Consider the following 23,210-nt stretch of genomic DNA (forward strand, 5'->3'; position numbering starts at 1 on the left):
GCCTGCCACCAAAGGCTACTTCTTTCTCTTCTGTGGGTTCTGCTTGCCTCCTTACTGTGCGATCTTTCTGATAAGCTATCAGAAAGCCAGAATGTCACTAGTCAGTGCTCCCAGCTCCTCTCCCACCCAGAGTGACATTCTTATCTAGTCCTTGAGTAAATGAATGCTGAGTCTTCTCCATGCTACCAACACGCCCCCACCCAGCTCTCATTCTTTCCATCTTCTTGCTGAGTGTTCCTGGCTCTGTGCTTCCTCTTGGCCCATCTCACTTCCTGAAACACCACTGAAGAGCATTGCTTGTCTTGATGGGGCTTAAGTAGCCCTCCAGGGGCAGGGGAACTAACAGAAGCAGCATTTTCACTTTCAGCCCACATAGAACTGTCCTCCAGGCTTCTGGGAGCCCAGGGGTGTACGGCCTGCATTGGGGCTGAAAGTGATGGCCCTGTGATGGACTGTCTCTAAGGAGGGGGGGAGAGGGGTTTCCAACAGAGAAGAGAAGGAATGGGCGTGTTGTGAGCTCTGGACTGTGGCTGCTGCACCTGGACCTCTGGTGAGATGCCTGGCAAGAGCTAGGCTGACTGGTCCACACGGATCTTGTTGGCACAAATGTCACCTGGGAGGCTCCACCTGGAAAGCGAGATGCCTGTCAACAGCACTGCCGTGTCCTTGGCCAACGCTACCTACATCACTGTGGAGATTCTCATTGGGCTCTGTGCCATAGTGGGCAATGTGCTGGTCATCTGGGTGGTCAAACTGAACCCCAGCCTGCAGAACACCACCTCCTATTTCATTGTCTCCCTAGCCCTGGCTGACATTGCTGTCGGGGTGCTGGTCATGCCTTTGGCCATTGTCATCAGCCTGGGTGTCACAATCCACTTTCATAGCTGCCTTCTCATGACCTGCCTGCTGCTGATCTTCACCCACGCCTCCATCATGTCCTTGCTAGCCATTGCCGTGGACCGATACCTGCGGGTCAAGCTCACAGTCAGGTAACTTGCTTGGAGAGGGGTGGTGTGGGGCAGTGATAGAGGTGCCTGGGAAATGGGGCTACAACCTCCAGATCTCAGACTTTTTGAGTGGAAACAAATCCAAATTGGCCTCTGAGCTTGAAAGAGGTTCTTTTCACCACTTGGTGTGTGAAGGGTTTAACAACGATGAGTAGAGACTTGGGAACTAGAAACAGAGGAACGCTCTAATCCCTCCCCACTGACTACAGGAGTATATGCTCAATACCCTGGGGGGCTAAAGATGATAAAAACTCGATGCATCTTTAATTAGTGAAAAATGCTCTTGACTTTTAGAAATGATAGAAACATACTAGATGATAAGATAAGCAGAGAGAAAAGAAGGAGATAAACTGATGTTTCTCTTCTTTGCAAATGTAGGCTATTTTAAAGTTATTTTAATTTTGTTTCTTCTTCCATGTTGAGAAGGGGACCACAAAAGTTCTCCATTACAGAAAGTAGTAACAACTTTTCAGGTGACCATGTGAACAGAACAGATTGCCAAATGAAGAAATCGAATTCCCCAGGTGTCCTGAATTACATTGGTATCTTGTTGCTCCTCTCTTCTCTTGGGGAAAGAGCATGGTGAGGGAGCTACAGACAACTTTTGATACAAACGAGCCTGGGTTCAAATCCCAGATCTTGAGGCCTGATCTTGGGCAAGTTATTTAGCTTTCTGTGTCTCAGTTCCTCGTCATAGTGTTAAGATGCTCTGAACTCAGATTCACCTCCATTCCATTTTAGCTCCAACACTTTTGGCTTCTACAAGTTGCTTAACTTGTCTGTTTCATTTTTTTCATCTATAAAATGGGGATGATAATTGTACTTTTCCCATAAGATCAAATGAGTTAATACACGTAAAGCTCTTAGAAAAATGCCCAACACACAGTCTGTGCTCAGTAAATGGTAGCTGTAACTACTATGATTTTCACCATTACCATCAATGAAATGGAGATTGTCATAAAAATATCTCCAGTTTATCATGAGATTTTATTGAGAGAAAGTCTACTGAGTACATAGCCAGTACTTAAAATCTGCTTCCTTCTTATAGCCTATGTAGAATGTTGTCAGGAAGAATGGTTTAAGGAGAAATGGTGACTTTTGATTGGATGAGTCTTTTAAGGTCCTGGAAGCACCTCAACATGATGTTTGCAACTCCATGAGAGTGGAGTCTAACTCAAACCCCAAGTGTAGTGCAAATAGAGAAGCAGGGGCAGACACAGGTAGGGAGTAAGTGTGGGACAGGCAGAGTCTAATGTATGGACAGCAGCACAACAGCCAAAAAACAAAACAAACAAACAAAAAACCAGTGCAGAGCACAGCAGGCAAACATGCTTTGAGCAGATTATTTCTCCCCAGGTAAGGCGATCCCAGGAGACTTTGATCGATAACTCTTACCTCCCAGGGACTGAAGAATTCTTGGGCTGGAAATGGAACTGTGAATGGGGTACGCAAGCCCCTGACTCTAGGCAACGTACTCCTGTTGCTTTGGAGGTTGTACTTCTTTAGAAAAGTTCCCAGAGAACTTTGCTGTATTTTTCTCTAATCATTGTCTGCTCATCTTGTCTTCATATCCAGTAGAGTTTAGCTGAAATCACCACAGAATACCAACACCCTCCAGCTCCATCTCCCCCCACTCATTAGCAATTCCTCTGTGAACTCACTGACTCTCTTCCATTCCAACAGATACAAGAGGTTCACCACTCAAAGACGAATATGGTTGGCTCTGGGCCTTTGCTGGCTGGTGTCATTCCTGGTGGGATTGACTCCCATGTTTGGCTGGAACATGAAACTGAACTCAGAGTACCACAAAAATCTCACCTTCCTTTCCTGCCAATTCCATTCCGTGATGAGGATGGACTACATGGTCTACTTCAGCTTCTTCACTTGGATTTTCATTCCCCTAGTTGTCATGTGTGCCATCTACCTTGACATCTTCTATGTAATCCGGAACAAACTCAATCAGAACTTTTCTAACTCCAAAGAGACAGGTGCATTTTATGGACGGGAGTTCAAGACAGCCAAGTCTCTGTTTCTGGTTCTTTTCTTGTTTGCTTTGTCCTGGCTGCCTTTATCCATCATCAATTGTATCATCTACTTTAATGGTGAAGTACCACAAGTTGTGCTCTACTTGGGCATCCTGCTGTCCCATGCTAACTCCATGATGAACCCTATCGTCTATGCTTATAAAATAAAGAAGTTCAAGGAAACCTATCTCTTGATCCTCAAATCCTGTGTGATCTGCCAGCCCTCTAATTGCTTGGACTCAAGCACTGAGCAGACTTCTGAGTAGCTATCCATGAAAGATGACTCTCCATTCCATTACCCTTCAGATTCAGCATGGACAAACACTTGAGGGCCTACCCACCCGGGCCATGGGCTCTCACGTGTTTGATTCCTTCCAGTGATGTGGGATGCATTTGGCTGGCTGTCTCCAATTTTATCTTCCCTACTACCCTCTTTCTCTAATTCAATTTTTTTCTTGTCCTTCTTTTCTAATTCAATTTTCTGGGTGTCTGACTTGAGGACAATAGTCTATTGTTACTACTGCCTGTGTTCCTCCTTCCCAAACAGAAGTCATGGAATCTGAAGGATGCCTCATTGACTTACTGACAAAAGGGTCCCAACTGGGCTGGACATGGACGTAATGGTGACTCAGTTCTACTCCATTATGGAACTAAGCAGAGAACCCTGCTCTCAGCAGATACCTGGAGGATGGATGGAATGCAAGGAGTGAACTGAGTTTAAGAGGGACTTAACTTGCTGGATTCACCTGTAAATGTATTTGAGTAAATAAAAGATGATAACTAATTGCTGTGTAGCTCTTTGCTGAGGGTCAGGGTCACTTGGGTCTTGAAGACCCAGCTGGCTCCTCCTGGCACTCAGCCTGCTTCTACCTGATGCCATGTGGCATGTTCGTCTGTGTAAATTCTAGGACCCTCACCCCTGGCCCCAGAACACCCTGCTCCTTTTTCCAGGGCTGATCAGAACATTTGTCAACTTTATGAACCATTCATCGAGTGTTAGAGAAGAAATGATTCTTAGAGCTGAGTCTTAATCATCTCCTCTGGTATTTTATAATTTAATAGGAATAGCGGGAGTGGGGCAAAAAGAGACACCAGACAGCTATTATATGTTGAGCACTTTCTATGTACTATTTTGCACGCGTTCTCTCTTTTGGTCCTGACAGTCTTTTAGGTACCACCGTTATTACCATCTCTATTTTGCAGAAGAGAAAACTGAGGCACAGAGGTGTTAAGTAACTTGTCCACGATCACACAGTTAACGAGTATGAGAGCCAGGATTTCAAGGCAGTCCTGCCTTATGGGAGAACCCAAGATTCTTGCTAACTATCCCTAGACATGCAGAGTGACTTGGCATTTCTACAAATTCCAAACTCTTAAGTCCACCTTATGTACAATTAACAGAATCATGGGTACAAACTATGATTTGTATACTCAAGGACTGCTGGGGGCTTCCCTGGTGGCGCAGTGGTTGAGAGTCCGCCTGCCGATGCAGGGGACACGGGTTCGTGGCCCGGTCTGGGAAGATTCCACATGCCGTGGAGCGGCTGGGCCCGTGAGCCATGGCCGCTGAGCCTGCGCATCCGGAGCCTGTGCTCCGCAACGGGAGAGGCCACAACAGAGAGAGGCCCGCGTACCGCCAAAAAAAAAAAAAAAAAAAAAAAAAAAAAAAAAAGACTGCTGGGTTTTTTGCATTAACTGCTGTTGCCAATTGGGACACCAGACAGGGATGGCGTTCTAGTCAAGTCATTCGGGCTTTAAGTGTGGCCCTGGAAGTTTGAGGTGGCATCTCTGATTGGGCTATCCAAACTTGCAGCTGTGGACTCTCACTCCCAAGACAATAAATATATTAACTTGATGAGAGCAGCAAGATGGGGATTTCAGTTAAACCACATCAAAGAAGATAACTGTACTGAAACGTTTTTCTAATTAATTCTTAGCCAATCTTGAAAGGTTATCCTGATCCTAATCTTAGGCCAGAGCCCGATAAGCCTATTTATCTTGTTAACATTGCACTTCAGGGAAATGTCCTCTTGTCTTCTCTTGTCAGCCCAGGAGTAATCAACACTATGTGCGATGTTGCAAAGCTCGCACGCACGTAGCATTTTCTACCGATGCCAAACCCGTTGGTCACCCCGCCCACCCACTTCCTGGTGCCATTCACAATCTTATGTTAGAGGCAGAGGACTGCAACGCACCCCCGCCCTCCATTCCTGGGGGTCCCTGGACGTGGGAGGGGACTTTTGTCCTGACAAATTCCCCATCAACGTTTTGGGGGATCTTTTTTCTTTCAAAAGACAAGCCTCCCCCACCTCTAATTTTTTCTTAATGGTATCCCCTCTTTTGATTTCAGCATTTTCCCCCAAATTAATTTTTGTGTTTAGTTAAAATGCCCCTCCAGGACGAGGCCCTGGGTCTACTCTGGGGCATTGGGTGCTCCTGGCACACTGTTCTGCCCACGACTCACCTTTGCCCAGTTGGAAACTTGAGGGAAGTGCTGGTTGGTTCTTGGCCTCTAACCCAGTTGCTATAGCAACACTGGGCATGTGCCCTTTTAGGAAACTTGATTTAAAGGGACCACTTGCCTCACAAGAAAACAGCAGTCTGTCCTGAGTCATTTGGTGTCATCAGACAAGCTGTAGCTCCAGAGTTTCAGAAAAACTTTTTTTTTTCTCCCTTTCTCCTCCTCCCCTCCTTCTCTCTCTTTTCCTTTCTGACAGTCACGGCTTAGCAAACCCACTGAAGGCTTGTAGGAAGTTGTATTTGGGGGGCTTGAGAGTCAATGAGAATCTCTTGAGCTAGGGGGCTCCACCAGCCCAGAAGAGGCCCTTGCAGTGAAACATCTTTTGGCGTGAACTCAAAAAAGATGAACCAAGACTCACTGGTGAGGAGTTGGGCTGGAAGTGGCGAGATCTACCCTGGTTTCAGGTTTAGAGATTAATGTCACTGGAGTTTCCCTGAGTCTGTCTCCTGGCTAGCTCCCTTCGGCTAAACATTGTCAAAGGTGGCTGTTGGACTTTCATTTTAAAGGAATAAGACAAAAAAGACCACCGAGACAAAACTGAGGTTTGCTTGCTCCTTCCTCCTCCAGACAGATTCACTGGAACAAAGGTAGATGCTGAGTAGCTGGGCTTATTTACTCAATTTTTAAAATCAAATCAACAGTAGAAATAAGTGAAGACCAACCAAATGAGAACAAACAAACCCTGTTTATTCTGAGCTTTCTATAGCAAAGGAGTCAGTCACTGCCCTTTGCTTTTTGGCAGAGACTTAAAGGCAGGCAGAAGAGTGGGACACTTTTATAGTAGAAAAAAGAAGGCTTCAGGTACACCCCGACTGGAGACTGTTGGCCTGGGGAGGCTGTAGGCAGGCCAATTAGAAGTGGGGCGTCCTGTGTGATGGGTTAGGGGGCATACTTGACTTTCTCTGGTTGGTTCGTATATGGAAGCAGGACAAAAATTAGGGAAGCTGTCAGTTATTCATCAGATCCTGGCCATTCAGGGCCAATTGTTACAGGGATTATTGTTTGGCTTTCTGAATTGTTACTAGGAATAATGGCCTGAGTTCCTATAAGTCTGGTTTACATCAGGCTGGCTTCCTGGGCCAGTTACTATAGATAAGGGGCTGGTTTCCTGGGCTGGTAGTGGGCCAGAGTTCTATTTTTATATATGGTCTGGCCATGGTCCGTTTGTATCTTCAGTTTCTTACAATTAAATTCACATTTTCTAGAGAAACTCTGCCCTTAGATACTATACTGGGTACAATGGGAATGAGAAAAATGAGGCTGCATCTTGCCCCAACCACTCGGATGACTGGCATAACGTAAAATCTCAACTCTAAAGTGCTCTACAGTGTTGCGATATTGTTACTACTGGGGAAGCAGAATTGAGCGATGGAAAGAACAATTTTTTCTTTCAGATTTAGCATCAGCTCATGGCGGCTGTACTAGCTGTGTGAACTTAAATTTAGCAGTTACTTTAACTGAGCCTCAATTTTTCTCATCTGTAAAATGGGAGACTAGTAATACCTGTGTCAACGTTTTGTTTTTTACTTTTTGTTATGAAAAATTTCAAACACACAAAAGTGGAGAGATTAGAATAACGAAGGCTCATATACCTATTGTCCTGCTTTAATAATGATCAACTTACAGCCAGCCTTGTTTCATTAATGACCCCACCAACTTGCCTTACCCTGATTATCTTGAAATTTTGCACATCAAATTATTTCATCTGTAAACATTGCGGTTTGTATTTCTAAAAGATATTTTAAAAATTTGGTTTATCCTTATGACCCATTTACCTTTTTATTTACACATCAAAATAGAGTGAAAATTAATTCTACCCTTAAGAGGGAGCAACAGAACTAATAACACCAGATAATACTCAGAACGCTAATAGACACACCTGTTTATTCTCTGTAACTCTGAGCCTGTCATTTGCTTTAGAATGTTACTTTTTCCTGTCTTGGGCATTTTCCTGATATCTGTGCATAATCTCCTTCTGTTGGTACTTTCTTCGGTTTCACGGTGTGCCACCTCTGAGCAATACTGAGTGTTTGTTTTACATGCAGCTTTCTCAGCAATAGGGACTACTTAAAAAAAAATAACCACAATGTCAGTATTAATTCTTGATTGCTATGTAATGAACTATTCCCAAACTTAGAGGCTTAACATGATAATTATTATCTCTTGTACTTTCCGTGGGTCAGGAATTCAGGAGCATCTTGGTTGGGTGGGTCATGCTTGACGTCTCTCACGAGGTTGCTGGGTCTGTAGTCATCTGGAGGTTTGATGGAGCTGGAGGATTTACTCCCAAGGTGGGTTGTACATTTACTCCCAAGGTGGGTCGCAAGTTGGTTCCTTTCCACATGGGCCTTTGCACATGTCTGCTTGAGAGTCCTCACAACATGGCATCTGACTTCCGCAAGAAAGAAAGAGCAGTGTGACTTCTGAGGTGGAAGTTGCACACCTTTTATGACCTAGCCTTGGAAGTCATATGCCATCCCTTCTACCATATTTTACTGATCACATGGGCTAGCCCTGATTCAGATTAGGAGGGGATTACACAATGGCATGAATGTCAGGAGCCATCTTAGAGGCTGGCTATGACAATATCATTATCACATCTGAAAAAAAATGTAACAATAATTTCTTTAAAAAAATTTTTTTTTGATAGATCTTTATTGGAGTATAATTGCTTCACAATACTGTGTTAGTTTCTGTTGTACAACAAAGTGAATCAGCTATATGCACACACATGTCCCCACATCCCCACGTTCTTGAGCCTCTCTCCCATCCTCCCTACCCCACCTCTCTAGGTGGTCACAAAGCACTGAGCTGATCTCCCTGTGCTATGCTGCTGCTTCCCACCAGCTAACTATTTTACATTCGGTAGTGTATATATGTCGATGCTACTCTCACTTCGCCCCATCTTCCCCCTCCCACCCCGTGTCCTCAAGTCCATTCTCTATGTCTACATCTTTATTCCTGCCCTGCAACTAGGTTCATCGGTACCATTTTTTTTTTTTTAGATTCAATATATATGCGTTAGCATACCGTATTTGTTTTTCTTTCTGACTTAATTCACTCTGTATGACAGATTCTAGGTCCATCCACCTCACTACAAATAACTCAATTTCATATCTTTTTATCACTGAGTAATATTCCATTGTATATATGCGCCACATCTTCTTTCATTCATCTGTCGATGGACATTTAGTTTGGTTCCATGTCCTGGCTATTGTAAATAGTGCTGCAATGAACATTGTGGTACATGTCTCTTTTTGAATTATGGTTTTCTTGGGGTATATGCCCAGTAGTGGGATTGCTGGGTCATATGGTAGTTCTATTTTTAGTTTTTTAAGGAAACTCCATACTGTTTTCCGTAGTGGTTGTATCAATTTACATGCCCACCAGCAGTGCATGAGGGTTCCCTTTTCACCACACCCTTTCCAGCACTTATTGTTTCCAGATTTTTTCATAATGGCCATTCTGGCCTGTGTGAGGTGATACCTCATTGTAGTTTTGATTTGCATTTCTCTAATAATTAGCGATGTTGAGCATCTTTTCATGTGCCTCTTGGCCAACTGTATGTCTTCCTTGGTGAAATGTCTATTTAGGTCTTCCTTCCGCCCATTTTTTAATTGGATTGTTTGTTTTTTTGATATTGAGCTCTATGAGCTGTTTGTATATTTCAGAGATTGATCCTTTGTCCGTGGTTTCATTTGTAAATATTTTCTCCCATTCTGAGGGTTGTCTTTTCGTCTTGCTTATGGTTTTCTTTGCTGTGTAAAAGTTTTTAATTTTAATTAAGTCCCATTTTTTAATTTTTGTTTTTATTTCTGTTACTCTAGGAGGTGGGTCAAAAAAGATCTTGCTATGGTTTATGTCAAAGAGTGTTTTTCCTATGTTTTCCTCTAAGAGTTTTATAGTGTCTGGTCTTACATTTAGATCTTTAATCCATTTGGAGTTTATTTTTGTGTATGGTGTTAGGTAGTGTTCTAATTTCATTCTTTTACATGTACTGTCCAGTTTTCCCAGCACCACTTATCGAAGAGGCGCTCTTTTCTCCGTTGTATGTTCTTGCCTCTTTGTTGTAAATTAGGTGCCCATATGTGCATGGGCTTATCTCTGGGCATTCTAACCTATTCTATTGATCTATATTTCTGTTTTTGTGCCAGTACCATGCTGTCTTGATTACTCTAGCTTTGTGCTATAGTTTGAAGCCAGGGAACCTTATTCCTCCAGCTCCGTTTTTCTTTCTCAAGATTGCTTTGGCTATTCAGAGTCTTTTGTGTTTCCACACAAATTGTAAAATTTTCTGTTCTAATTCTGTGAAGAATGCCATTGGTAGTTTGATAGGGATTGCGTTGAATCTGTAGATTGCTTTGGGTAGTATAGTCATTTTCACAATATTGATTCTTCCAATCCAAGGACATGGTATATTTCTCCATCTGTTTTGAGAAGAATGGGTGTTAGCTCTTCTCTAAATGTTTGATAGAATTCACCTGGTCCAGTCATCTGGTCCTGGACTTTTGTTTGTTGGAAGATTTTTAATTATGGTTTTAATTTCATTACTTGTGATAGGTCTGTTTATGTTTTCTAATTTTTCCTGGTTCAGTCTCGGAAAATTGTATCTTTCCAACAATTTGTCCATTTTTTCGTGGCTGTCCATTTTATTGGCATACAGTTGTTTGTAGTAGTCTCTTATAATCCTTTGTATTTCTGCAGTGTCAGTTGTGATTCCTCCTTTTTCATTTCTAATTTTTTTTTTTTTTTTTTTTGCGGTACACAGGCCTCTCACTGTTGTGGCCTCTCCCATTGCGGAGCACAGGCTTTGGATGCGCAGCCTCAGCGCCCATGGCTCACAGGCCCAGCCGCTCTGCGGCATGTGGGATCTTCCTGGACTCTCAACCACTGCGCCACCAGGGAAGCCCCTCTAATTTTATTGATTTACTTCTCTCTTTTTTTCTTGATGAGTCTGGCTAATGGTTTATTAATTTTGTTTATCTTCTCAAAGAAGCAGCTTTTAGTTTTATTGATCTTTGCTATTGTTTTCTCTGTTTCTATTTATTTCTGCTCTGATCTTTATGATTTATTTCCTTCTACTGACTTTGGGTTTTCTTTGTTCTTCTTCCTCTACTTGTTTTAAGTGTAGGGTTAGATAGTTTACTTGAGATTTTTCTTGTTTCTTGAGGTGAGATTGAATTGCTATAAACTTCCCTCTTAGAACTGCTTTTGCTGCATCCCATATGTTTTGGGTCATTGTGTTCTCACTGTCATTTGTTTCTATGTGTTTTTTAATTTCTGTTTCGATTTGTTCAGTGATCTCTTGGTTATTTAGTAGCACACTGTTTAGCCTCCATGTATTTCGGTTTTTTACAGTTCTTTTCCTGTAATTGATTTCCAATTTCATAGTGTTGTGGTCAGAAAAGATGCTTGATACGATTTCAATTTTCTTAAATTTTCTGAGGCTTGATTTGTGTTGCAAGATGTGGTCTATCCTGGAGAATGTTCCATGTGCACTTGAGAAGAATGTGTATTCTGCCGATTTTGAGTGGAATATTGTATAAATATCAATTAAATATATCTGGTCTATTGTGTCATTTTAAGCTTGTATTTCCTTACTTAGTTTCTGATTGGATGATCTGTCCATTGGTGTAAGTGGGGTGTTAAAGTCCCCTACTCTATTATTGTGTTACTGTCAATTTCTCCTTTCATGGTTGTTAGCATTTGCCTTATGTATTGAGGTGCTCCTATGTTGGGTGCATAGACATTTATAATTGTTATATCTTCTTTTGGATTGATCCTTTGATCCTTATGTAGTGTCCCTCCTTATCTCTTGTAACAGTCTTTATTTTAAATTCTATTTTATCTGATACAGGTATTGCTACTTCAGCTTTCTTTTGATTTCCATTTCCATGGAATATCTTTTTCCATCCCCTCACTTTTGGTCTGTATGTGTCCCTAGGTCTGAAGTGGGTCTCTTGTAGACAGCCTATATATTGGTCTTTTTATTGTATCCATTCAGCCAGTCTGTGTGTTTTGGTTGGGGCATTTAATCCATTTACATTCAAGGTTATTATCAATATGTATGTTCCTATTACCATTTTCTTAATTGCTTTGGAGTTGTTTTGTGGGTCTTTTTCTTCTCCTGTGTTTCCCGCTTAGAGAAGTTTCTTTAGCATTTGTTGTAAAGCTGGTTTGGTGGTGCTGAATTCTCTTAGCTTTTGCTTGTCTGAAAAGCTTTTGACTTCTCCATCAAATCTGAATGAGATCCTTGCTGGGTAGAGTAATCTTGGTTGGAGGTTCTTCTCTTTCATCACTTTAAGTATATCTTGCCACTCCCTTCTGGCCTGCAGAGTGTCTGCTGAAAAAGCAGCTGATAATCTTATAAGGATTCCTTTGTATGTTATTTTTTTGTTTTTCCCTTGCTGTTTTTAATATTTTTTCTTTGAATTTAATTTTTGTTAGTTTGATTAATATGTGTCTTGGTGTGTTTTTCCTAGGATTTATCCTGTATGGGACTGTCTGTGCTTCCTGGACTTGGGTGACTATTTCCTTTCCCATGTCAAGGAAGAGATTATAGAGTTTTCTATAATCCCTTCAAATATTTTCTCAGACACTTTCTTCTTCTCTTCTTTTTCTGGGACCCCTATAATTAGAATGTTGGTGTGTTTAGTGTTGTCCCAGAGGTCTCTGAGATTGTCCTCAATTCTTTTCATTCTTTTTTCTTTATTCTGCTCCTCAGCAGTTATTTCTACCATTTTGTCTTCCAGCTCACTCGTTCGTTCTTCTGCCTCAGTTATTCTGTTATTGATTCCTTCTTGTGTATTTTTCATTTCAGTTATTGTGTTGTTCATCTCTGTTTTTTTGTTCTTTAGTTCTTCTAGATCTTCGTTAAACATTTCTTGTATTTTCTGAATCCATGCCTCCATTCTATTTCTGAGATTCTGGGTCATCTTGTCTCTCATTACTCTGAATTATTTTTCAGGTAGATTGCCTATTTCCTATTCATTTATTTGGTCTTGTAGATTTTTACCTTACTCCTTCATCTGTGAAATTTTTTTTTTTTTTTTTTAGTGACTGGGATTGTGTTCCTGTTTTACTTGTTGTTTGGCCTGAGGCTTCCAACAGTGGAATTTGAGGCTACTGGGTAGAGCTTGGGTCTTGGTGCTGAGATGAAGAACTCTGTGAGACCTCACTCACTCCAATGAATATTCCCTGGGGTCTGAGGTTCTCTGTTAGTCCAGTGCTTTGGACTCAGAGCTCCCACCACAGGAGATTCAGCCTGACCCCTGGCTCATGAACCAAGATCCCATAAGCTGCATGGGGTGGCAAAAAAACAAAAAAGAGAACAATAACAAAGTAAAAAATAAAATTAGACTAGGAAACTAACAGATATGTTAGAAAGAATATAAAAATATAGATGAATCAACAACTAGAAGGTACGTCAGTATCACAATAGTAAAGAAGAGGAGGAGAGAAAAGAAAAAAAAAGGGGAGGGGAAGGCCTTGGCTGTGGAGGGCGGGGCCTAAGCAAGGGAGAGGTTTGGGTGCTGGGCGGGGCCTATGCTCAGGACCCATAGGGCTGGAAAAGGCCCTGGGGGCTGTGGCTTAGGCTCAAGGAACAGAAGGGGTCCAGGCGTGTCCCCCACTCCTGGTCTCAGAGGGCAGGGGACCTCACCTGGGAGCCCAGCAAGCTTCCTGGACTTGAGTGGGTGGGGCAAATGCCTTCCTCCCCTCTCCTGCTCCCCTGGTCCCGGAGGCCCCCTCCTGCCTGCCTCTCCTATTCTCCCCTTGGGCTCCTTCCTATGCCCCCAGGACCAATGCGGCCGGGGTGGGGTGGGGGGGCCTTGGAGGACAGAGGACTGGCCTGGGAGCTCAGCAGCCTCCCTAGGCCTGAGTGGGCCAGGCGATCGCCCTCTGCTCCTTTCCTGCTCCTCCCGGAGAGTCCCTCCTGCCTGCCTGTCCTGATCTCCCCAGCCTCAGGGGCACCAATCTTGTCTGGCTTCCAATTCTTCCCCCTCAGTGCCCCCGTGTCCTACTGGTTCACTTGGGGGTTCCTCCTGTCTACTTGGGCATCAGGGTCCCCCACCAGTGACCGGCAGGTGCCCTAGTTGTGGGGAGAGCCTAACTCAGCGTCTTCCCACACTGCCATCTTGACTCTGTCCCCCAACAATAATCTCTGAATATCATCAACTATCTAGTCACTGTCCAAATTTTCTCAATTGTTTCCTTCAGTCAGAATCCAAATAAATTCCATATATTGCAATTTTATCAATATGTCTCTTAAGCCCCTTTTAATCTATAGATTCCTGCTTCATTTTTTCCCTGTGCAGTTTAATTGTTGAACTCATAAATGTTTCGTAAGGAATAAATGAGGCAATATAAGCAAAACACCTACCATGATGCAGGTAAAACACGTACCATGATGCAAGCCTGCTGCTGGCCCATATACTGACTTGGTGTGAATTAGAGAAAGGCTCTCCTTCCTCAAGAGAGGACATTATTGAAAACCTGGACAATCACCCACGTCCAGCCCTTGATGAGAAGTGCTAGCTCGGGGATGTGATAAGTAAGCATTCAGCTTAAATTCAACTGAGGGTGGTTCCATAATTCAAACTTTAAAAATCAGTGGCCAGGCCATATGAGTCCCATTAGGAATAAGGGGAAGCTTCTGCTGCATGGACAGATAGCCTTGCTTTGTCCCAAGAAAGCTTTCAAGATGTCTTTAGGCTGCAGCCTCTCTACTGATGCACAAAAACCCTCACTTTCACCTGCTCACATGCTCCGGATGCCAGGCTCCACCTGCTTCAGGCTCCACCCTCTATCCACTCAGAAGGCAGGATAGTTATGAATCTCATTACTAGTCTTCCTCTCAGCTAAATAGGAATTGGACTTCCAAGAGTGGTGAACAGACAAGAGGCCTGGCCTCGTATGATACCTGGACCATTGGCAGAACAGGGCACTGTCGCACAGACGAATGTGTGCCAGTGATGGTGTGTGCACATGTGCCCTTCTGAGTGTGCCTCGTGTGCCAGAGTGGATTTACCCAGGAGGGGGATCTTCACTGCTGTTCTGGGCTCTACCAGGAAGCCCAGAATTTTCTCATATTACTATATAAGTAAGTTGATGTCCACAAATGGCATCCCTCTGATGAGGTACCCTTGTGCAGTGCACGACCTGGGGACCTATACATAGTAGCACTTCTTGGGTTAACTGGTTGGTCCTTCTTTTCCCTGGTCACTCCAAACAGGATAAAACCATCTTAAACTCAAAGATTCCTATTTCCTGAAAACAGATCTAGGATTCCTAAGACCACTGGGTCCATCTGGTCATCCCAGTTGAAGGTTCACTTCCTTCCAGTCATGAGGCTCTTCATTCTGCTCTCCTTGACTGTCTTTTCAGGTAAGAGATAGGGAAGGAACATCTCCAGCCCTCCAAGCTTCCCAGAGACTGTGCATTTTCTTTTCCTTTCCTACCTGGAGTTCTTGCTTATTAGCTCAAACCACCTAAGGAGTGGGATGGGAAAATAAAAGGAGGTGGAAATAGATCTTGTCTAAATTAGTCCTTGTTCTTTGATCTGATGAAGGGGTTGTGGGGGAATTTGAAGCCCTCAGCTAAAATGAGGGGTCTGGATCCTCTCTCTCAGTTTAAGTTTCCCCTTCCTTTCCCCTTTCTCCCCTTAAAAACATTTGTGCTAATATATGAGGACTGGACTTCCCACTTTCTGCCCATGCCTGACCCCAAAGATGAGACTCAGAGGACCAGGCTGGCCCCAGCTCTGCCACTGTCCAGGCTTGTGACCTTTGAAAGTCACTGCACCTCTCTGAGTCAGTGTTCAGGCCAGTAAACTGAGTATCACACAATCTTTCTTATGGGGTCCATCTGAGAACAAAATATCATACCATGTCAAATGATATCAAGGATGTGAGCCTGCTTTGTAGGCTGGTCACACCCACTGTGAGCTACACTTGAGGCAGCATTTGAGGAGGCCCCAGTGCACATCTGGAAGGCTGAGGAGTGGTCTCTGTTGCCCATCTCGTCTCCTTGGTCAGACACTTCCCCAGCCACTATCATGCTGGATGTGAAGTACATGACTTCCTTATTATGCAACATCCTGAGATGACAGATGTGCCCACACTGGTCTGGTATGGAGGAAACATGAAGTTCTTAGCCCCTGAGGACAGATAGAACCAGACATCTCTGTTTTCAGCCCTATACATCTATCAGAAACCTCTAAACCACCTTACTTTCTTTTTCTATAATTATTTTCTTTTTTTGCGGTACGCGGGCCTCTCACTGTTGTGGCCTCTCCCGTTGCAGAGCACAGGCTCCAGACGCGCAGGCTCAGCGGCCATGACTCAAGGGCCCAGCCGCTCCGTGGCATGTGGGATCTTCCCGGACCGGGGCACGAACCCGTGTCCCCTGCATCGGCAGGCGGACTCTCAACCACTGCGCCACCAGGGAAGCCCTATTTTCTATTTTTTAAAATTTTATTGAAGTATATTTGATTTACAACGTTGTGTAGTTTCAGGTGTACAGCAAAGTGATTCAGTTATACATATATATATTTTTTCAGATTTTTTTCCATTATAGATTATTACAAGATACTGAATATAGTTCCCTGTGCTATACAGTAGGTCTTTGTTGTTTAGCTATTTTACATATAGTAGTGTGTACCTGTTAACCCCAAACTCCTAATTTATTCCTCCCCCTGCCCTTTCCCCTTTGGTAGCCATAAATTTGCTTTCTATGTCTGTGAGTTTGTTTCTGTTTCAAACCTCCTTACTTTCTTCTCGAGGATACCAAGGTGGAGTGGGGGGCTAGGGTCAGAGGATATACTAACAGGAAGCCTCAGGCTCTTCTACCCTCCCCTGCAAGCAACATGAGAAGCCGCCTAAATTCGTGCAGAGGGGGAGATGTATTTTACCCGGTCTTAGGCCAGGGAAGAAGTCTTCTCCAGGGTTGCTGTATTAGTCTGCTAGGCCTCCTGTAACAACCACAGACTGTGTGGCTTATACAACAGAAATTTGTTTCCTTACAGTGATGGAGGCCAGAAGTCCAAGATCAAGGTGTTGGCAGGTTTGCTTTCTCCTGAGGTCTCTCTCCTTGGCTTGCAGAGGGCCGCCTTCTCACTGTGTCCTCACATGGTCATCACTCTGTTGTCTGTGTCCTAATCTTTTTTATTAGGGCACCGGTCAGATTGGATTAGGGCACATTCTAACGACCCCATTTTAACTTAATTACCTCTTTAAAGGTTCTAAATCCAAAGGTAGTCACATTCTATAGTACTGGGTAGTTAACACTTCAACGTATAAATTTTAGGGGGACACTATTCAGCCCATAACAGTTGCCAACCCTAAAGCAGGCAAAAATCGGCCTCCAATGCTTTAATTAATTTTCCTCCAGGGTGCAGGAACTACAATGTGTTTAAAAGAACAATAGTGTTTGTCTATATGTGTTTTCACAGATGCTATGGTCATGGACGAAAAGGTCAAGGAAAGTTTTGTGCTGGACACAGCTTCTGCCATCTGCAACTACGATGCCCACTAAAAGGACCACCCCAAATACCGGTGCCGAGGCTATTTCCGGGACTATTGCAACATCATCGCCTTCACCCCCAACAGCACTGACCGTGTGGCCCTGAGGGACACAGGAAACCAGCTTATTGTCACTGTGTCCTGCCTGACCAAGGAGGATACGGGCTGGCACTGGTGCAGCATCCAGTGGGACTTTGCCAGGGATGACATGGATTTTACAGAGCTGGTTGTCACTGACAACAGAAGAGCCCTGGCCAACAATTTTTGGTCTGGGAGAGGTAAGAGCCTGTTGGGGGTCCAGCTGCAGGTAACCCACAGCAGTGCATGTTAGCTGGTGTGGTAAATACTCAGAGAGCAACAACTCGGGCTCCCCCTAGGTTCTCTGGGGTAACCTGGCCTCTCCTTCCCTCCATAGTAGGATAGCTGCTGCTGCTGCTGACAACTGACTTGGAATTTGGGGACGAGGAGGGTCCATTGCCCTGGGGTGCTCTTGGCACCTCTCTCCCCTCACAGCCATCTGGCAGATGGAACTTGGGAGGCTGACAGGTGCGAGAGCATTGCCTTGCAGGTCTAGAATCTTGAAGGTTCACTTCTTGAGGCGTGACTGAGGCTGTAAAAAGTGGTCTAAGGGCTCCCCTGGTGGCGCAGTGGTTGAGAGTACACCTGCCGATGCAGGTGACGCGGGTTCGTGCCCTGGTCCAGGAAGATTCCACATACCGCAGAGCAGCTGGGCCCGTGAGCCATGGCCGCTAAGCCTGCGCGTCTGGAGCCTGTGCTCCGCAATGGGAGAGGCCACAGCAGTGAGAGGCCCGCATACCGCAAAAAAAAGAAAAAAAGAAAAAAAAAAAAGTGGTCTAAGCACCCAGACAAGCACCCTCAAAAACTGTCCACTTAAATAATTTCATAATTTACAGGGATAAATATGGTCCCAGAGGTCAGTGCTTTCTTTTAAGGAGTACAGTTTGCACCAGGAAGCTGCCGGAAGGGTGTGGGTGGAGCAGCCTGGAGGGGTAAGTCTGTGTAAGCCAGTGTGTTGCTCCTTTGGGCCCGGGCGAAGGCATAGGGTCTCCAGATGCTCCCCCAAATCCTTCTGTCCAATGCTGAAAACCTGTCTCAGGCACACTGCTTATGGAAAGTACTATCTTTCTTTTCTTCTTCTTTTCCTCCAGTGACTTCTCATTATTTCCATTTCTAGAAGGGATGCCTTTTTCTAGTGCAATCCAGAGCACAGTGTCAGTAGGAAAACAGAGGACTTAAGGGAAGCTCCGGGAAGCCTCCTCCTGGTGCTAGAGGGCCTTGCTCACACTTGACCAACTGGTTATTTGTTCAGCAAGCCTCTTACTGAATGTGTGATACCCTTCACGCCTGCAGCGTTTCTACTTTGTGTGGTTCTGCTTTTACTTAACTGTGTAGTCTGTCCTGAGTTTTAGGCTCAGGATGAGAGAAGTCCCACCTAAGTGTGCTCCTTAGTTTAAATGAAACACAGACACACACCCCACACCCCAGTCTTATCACAGGTGGCAATGTGGGTGACCATAGTGGCCCTTCTCCCGTTGGGTTTTGGTGGCTGTCAGAAGCACGATGTGGCAACTATGTTACCTACTGATCAGTTCCTTAAGGATAGGACTGGCACTCAGCCTGGCACTCTCTAACCACAGGCCATATCTAGTCAACACAGCGCCTTTGTGCAAATCTGGAAAAGATGCCCCTTCCTCCAGGTGCATGGAGCCCAGTGGCAAGGTGCATGGCTTGGCAAACGAGTATATGGGCTGGATTACAGCCCTGCTTGTTCCCTCCACCTCTGCCCTGTGCAGGGCACCCATAAACAGCTGGACTTGACCCAGCAGTCACCCAGGGCACTAATTCTCTGGAGACTGAGGGAATGACAGGCAGAGGTGCAGAGATGCAGAAGGCAAAGGAAGGGCCTGGGGATGGGCCTTATTTGACTCTCAACAAATCCTTTCTGACACAGACCTATCAGGCAACAAGAATAGAAGCTGCGGTTCTTCCAAAGTTGTCCACAAGGCAGATCACTCCAGGTGAGTCATGACTTTAGGAGACAAGCAGACTTTGGGTGGGCAGTAACAACACAGCATGACGGTGGGTTTGCACCTGCTCCTTTTCAGCAGTGTATTGTTTCTCTTCCTGAACTGTCTTCAGTGTGACTATTTGCTTCCTTTCAAAAGAATATAGTTTAGGACTCTTGATCACAAGCAGCAAGAATGCTCTCTGGCTATTTTAACTAAAGGAGGAAATTCTTCATAAGGAGAGAGCAATGGCTGATGAAATGAGAGGGCAGGGATGTGATAGCCCTGAGAAAGTGTCTGAATGTCATCAGGATTTATCTCCATCTCTAATCTGCTCCGCTTATGTGTGTGTGCTTCCTCTCTCTCTCCCCACTACCCTTTTATATTTCATTTTTGCCATAGGAGAAGATAATCCATTTCTAGCTGCCGAGTTTATTTTTCCCCTGTTCAAGAGACTCGCCAGCCTGAGACTGCATCCTCCCACTTCCAGTCCCATGTTAGTTCCCGAGGAGGGGGCTGGGCCCAGCTTGGTCAGACACCCACCCCAGGTCCAATCAAGTGTGGTCTGGAGGAGACGGGTGCTCTGAAGGAATCCAGGTTGCCAGGCATTGCTGGAACTGGGCAAGAGCAGGGGCAGGGAGAGGGGACGGGTCCCAGAAAAGGGGATCCTGAGCAGAGAACCAAAAGATGGTGTCTTCCAAGGGACACGGATTGTGTCTGATTCCTTCCAGGATGACCATTCCCATCATCTGCATGCTGAGCACGGGCTTGGGGACCATCTCTATCATCAGTCATTTGTCCAGAAGAAGGAGAGGCCAAATGAGTAGAAGGGGTAGGTAGCAGTTGGGGTGGTGTGGGTGGGAATTGGGGAAAATGAAAGGGGTCAAGGAACAGCTTTCAAATGGGTGAATGTGACCCTCTTCTTTTTGCCTGGACCCCTGGAATCCCGTGCCGCCTGCCCATGGGCTAGGGGCAATTCTGTTTCACGGTGACAAATGCTCTCTGAGAGGTGGCAGAGAGAGCACTGTAACCCTCATAAGTGGAGATGTGTGTAGACCAGCGAGGAGGGAGGCTGAGACGTCAGAGGAGCTTCTGGGGCCCCTGGGTAAGCAGGCATAGAAAGGTCTCCTTGAGAAGAAGGGTCAGGATCGGAAGAGGACAGGCCCAAGGGCCTCAGGCCCAGCCTTGAGCCGTGGGAGGAGAGGCCTTTCAGCTTTGTGCCTCCTTCTGCCCTTGGGCGATTGCAGGTAAAGCCCTAGCCAGAAGCCAGAAAAGCAGCCAAGCTTCCTCTGTGGTCCCCACGCTTCCGGTAAGTTCCCTTCTTGACTCTTCTATCCTGGGCCCTGTGCCCACCACTCCCTGGTCTGTAGGGCACCCTATTCCTAAATAGAAGAAGGCCACCCTGTGGTGAATTGGCTAACCTCTCAAGTGGACACAGGGTAGAGAGAGCATCACAGACAAGTGCCACTGTTTGTCTAATAGGTTTTTTATTGTTTTCTTTTTATGCTCAGAAGCCACAGAAATACCTTGGGCAATGGAGAGACTGTAGGCATAATTACAAAACAGACTCCAACCTCCTCTGGGTATGGAAATGTAGGAAAGAACATTTTAGAGAATGAGAGAACACAAACCAGAAACACCTGTTAACGAAACACAGGGTCTACAGCCAGACAAACCTGAAATCCAAAGCTAAGGCTGTGAGGCCTCATTCTCTGTCTGTGATAATTTGGCCCCGGGGGCAGAGCAGGAGTCCTAAGAAATCAAAGCAGTGGCTCCCATGGCATTTCTGGCCTTTTGCCGTTTAAGAGCTGTGGGAACTGTGGAGGTGGGGGATGCAGACAAGGCAACATCTCGCTTGGTTTTACCCAAGACCTCTCCCTTTGGGACACAATTTGAGTCTAGGTTTTTGCAAAACCCATTGTCACTTCCTTAAGGCATGACCTTGGGAAACTTGTTACTTCTCTGGGCCTGTTTTCTTCTCTATCAATTGAGGACCCCATACTCCCCAGGATTTTTTACTAATTCACTCATTCATTCATTCATTCAATAAACAAGGACCAGATTCTGGGGTACACAGCTGAGCCAAAGAAATAGCATCTGTCTTCATGGAGCATATAATGTAGAGTGGGAAGTAGGCAAGCCATCTCAGACACACACACACACACACACACACACACACACACACACACACACGTGAGATCATCAACTAGAGTAAGTACTCTGAAGGAGAGATGCGTGGTGCTACGCAAGTTGAAGCAATGGCACCCAACCCTGTTCTTTTTTAGCAAGGAGTTGTACAACTTGGTTTAGCCACGGCCTGCTTCCTCACACTCAGGCCATGGGAACGTGACAGCCGCAATCAGGGTCCTTTATGGGCTCTGAAGGAGTCCAGCTGCATTCACGTCACCAGAGCCTGGTGAGAGGTGAACACAGGCCCCACGCACCAAACTTTCCTGCTGACTGAGGGATGACCTTTAAAGGCATGACGTCTGATTTCCACCCTGAAAACAAACTTCGGTGTTTGGTCTCCATGGAGCACCCATGACAGAGTTTGCCACTTTTGCTGCAGAAACACCCAGCAGAAGTAGGCAACAAATCTCAACTCAATTTTCCTTTTCTGTTTCCAACAAAGTAGACGACTCTTTGAAGCCCCTCTCTCATGTCCTGACTCCAAAGGCAATGGCTCATACTGAACAGATGGATCTGAAGATTTCTTTTATTTAGTTGAAAAATAAAATGATGCTACAATAGAGTCACCATGACAACTGGCCCACATCTTGGGGACTGATTCTGATCTCAGGCATTCGAAGGCCCCTCTAACCTTGCCAGCTATCATTTGCAGTTACGTAAGAACGGTGGCAGCCAGAGGGGCTGTGCTAGGCCACGCCTAAGCAAGGCCACGGTCGGATAACATCTCAAGATCTTAGTTCTCACGCACTCGGCTTGTCAGAGGTGAAGAAAAGGGCCAGATCTTGGTCAGAGGGCCAGGAGATCACTTGTGTTGTATTCCTTAGCCAATAAATTTCTGACCCAGTGTTGAATGAACTCCAAGGTATGACTAACTTCTCTCAGGATATCACTGGGAGAGTATTTCTGGAAAAGTTTCTTTTAAAGTATAGTATTCCAATTTACTTCTGAATTGGTATTACATGCTGTTCTACCCAAAGAAAGGGAGAGAGGCTAAATCAGGGGTTCTTAGGTTCTCTTGGCTCGAAGACTGTCCTGTATGGGAAACTGCCACTAGACTGAATGCATACCTGCTTCTGATCAGCGAGAAACCAAGGTGTGATAAATTAAGAGAAATATTCATTCACATCAGGAAACACAAATCAATACGGGGGCATCAGCAGTTGTGGGTGCAGGTGAGGTGACACTGTCATTAATGCCAGAATTACCCAAACTCTTAGCTCCTACATGAATGTCTGCACCCTCTCTTCCCGTAGAGTGTCTCTCCTGCTATTTCAGACCCTGGCGGCTCCCCACCACTGCCTCTGTTGCCCTCATAAAAACCCTGCTCTTCCAGTCTCTTCTGGTAGGGTGCTGGCCGGTCTCTGCACTCAGGACACTCAGTTGCCCTCTGGTCTGAGCAGGGCTGGGACAGGGTTCTGCACATGCCCTGCACGTGTAGGTCCAGGCTCTCACTCACTCGTTTATGAGCACAGTTCCTTCAGCTTCCACCCTAAACCCTCTCTCCATAGGTAGGGAACTCAAAGCTACTCAGAACCCTGATGGGGAGAGGAGGGAGTGTGGATGCCACTCCATTGCTGTCATCCTCCGTGTTCCCACACAGCTGGCCCCCTCCCTCCCAGAGTCTCAGATCAAGCAACATCAAAAGTGCTGTCTCTCAAATGCAAATCAAAACTACAATGAGGTATCACCTCACACCGGTCAGAATGGCCATCATCAAAAAATCTACAAACAATAAATGCTGGAGAGGGTGTGGAGAAAAGGGAACCCTCTTGCATTGTTGGTGAGAATGTGAATTGATTCAGCCACTATGGAGAACAGTATGGAGGTTCCTTAACAAACTACAAATAGAACTACCATATGACCCAGCAATCCCACTACTGGCCATATACCCTGAGAAAACCATCATTCAAAAAGAGTCATGT

The 23,210-nt window shown here is 45.1% G+C and overlaps 2 protein-coding genes across 3 annotated transcripts; both read left to right on the forward strand.

Moving 5' to 3' along the window:
* Nucleotides 1-240: 240 nt before the first annotated feature.
* ADORA3 (adenosine A3 receptor) lies at nucleotides 241-3,809 on the forward strand. Of its 2 annotated transcripts, none has more exons than XM_073809601.1 (2): nucleotides 241-989; nucleotides 3,579-3,809. In XM_073809601.1, exons 1-2 carry the CDS (start codon nucleotides 607-609, stop codon nucleotides 3,592-3,594), a joined length of 399 nt encoding a protein of 132 aa, XP_073665702.1. In that variant the 5' UTR covers nucleotides 241-606; the 3' UTR covers nucleotides 3,595-3,809. The 2 variants fall into 2 exon arrangements, with proteins under 2 accessions (XP_073665702.1, XP_019774735.1); XM_019919176.3 differs by having other exon boundaries at nucleotides 262-989; nucleotides 2,691-3,809.
* Nucleotides 3,810-14,660: 10,851 nt separating this feature from the next.
* On the forward strand, nucleotides 14,661-22,138 carry TMIGD3 (transmembrane and immunoglobulin domain containing 3). Its single transcript, XM_019919127.2, is given in 6 exon segments — nucleotides 14,661-14,689; nucleotides 14,809-14,936; nucleotides 17,002-17,349; nucleotides 19,044-19,110; nucleotides 19,830-19,930; nucleotides 21,731-22,138. Coding segments are annotated over 6 exon segments (765 nt in total). The 3' UTR covers nucleotides 21,823-22,138.
* The last annotated feature ends 1,072 nt before the right edge of the window (nucleotides 22,139-23,210 follow it).

This window comes from Tursiops truncatus, chromosome 1, assembly GCF_011762595.2.
Source record: "Tursiops truncatus isolate mTurTru1 chromosome 1, mTurTru1.mat.Y, whole genome shotgun sequence".
NCBI classification, from domain to species: domain Eukaryota; kingdom Metazoa; phylum Chordata; class Mammalia; order Artiodactyla; family Delphinidae; genus Tursiops; species Tursiops truncatus.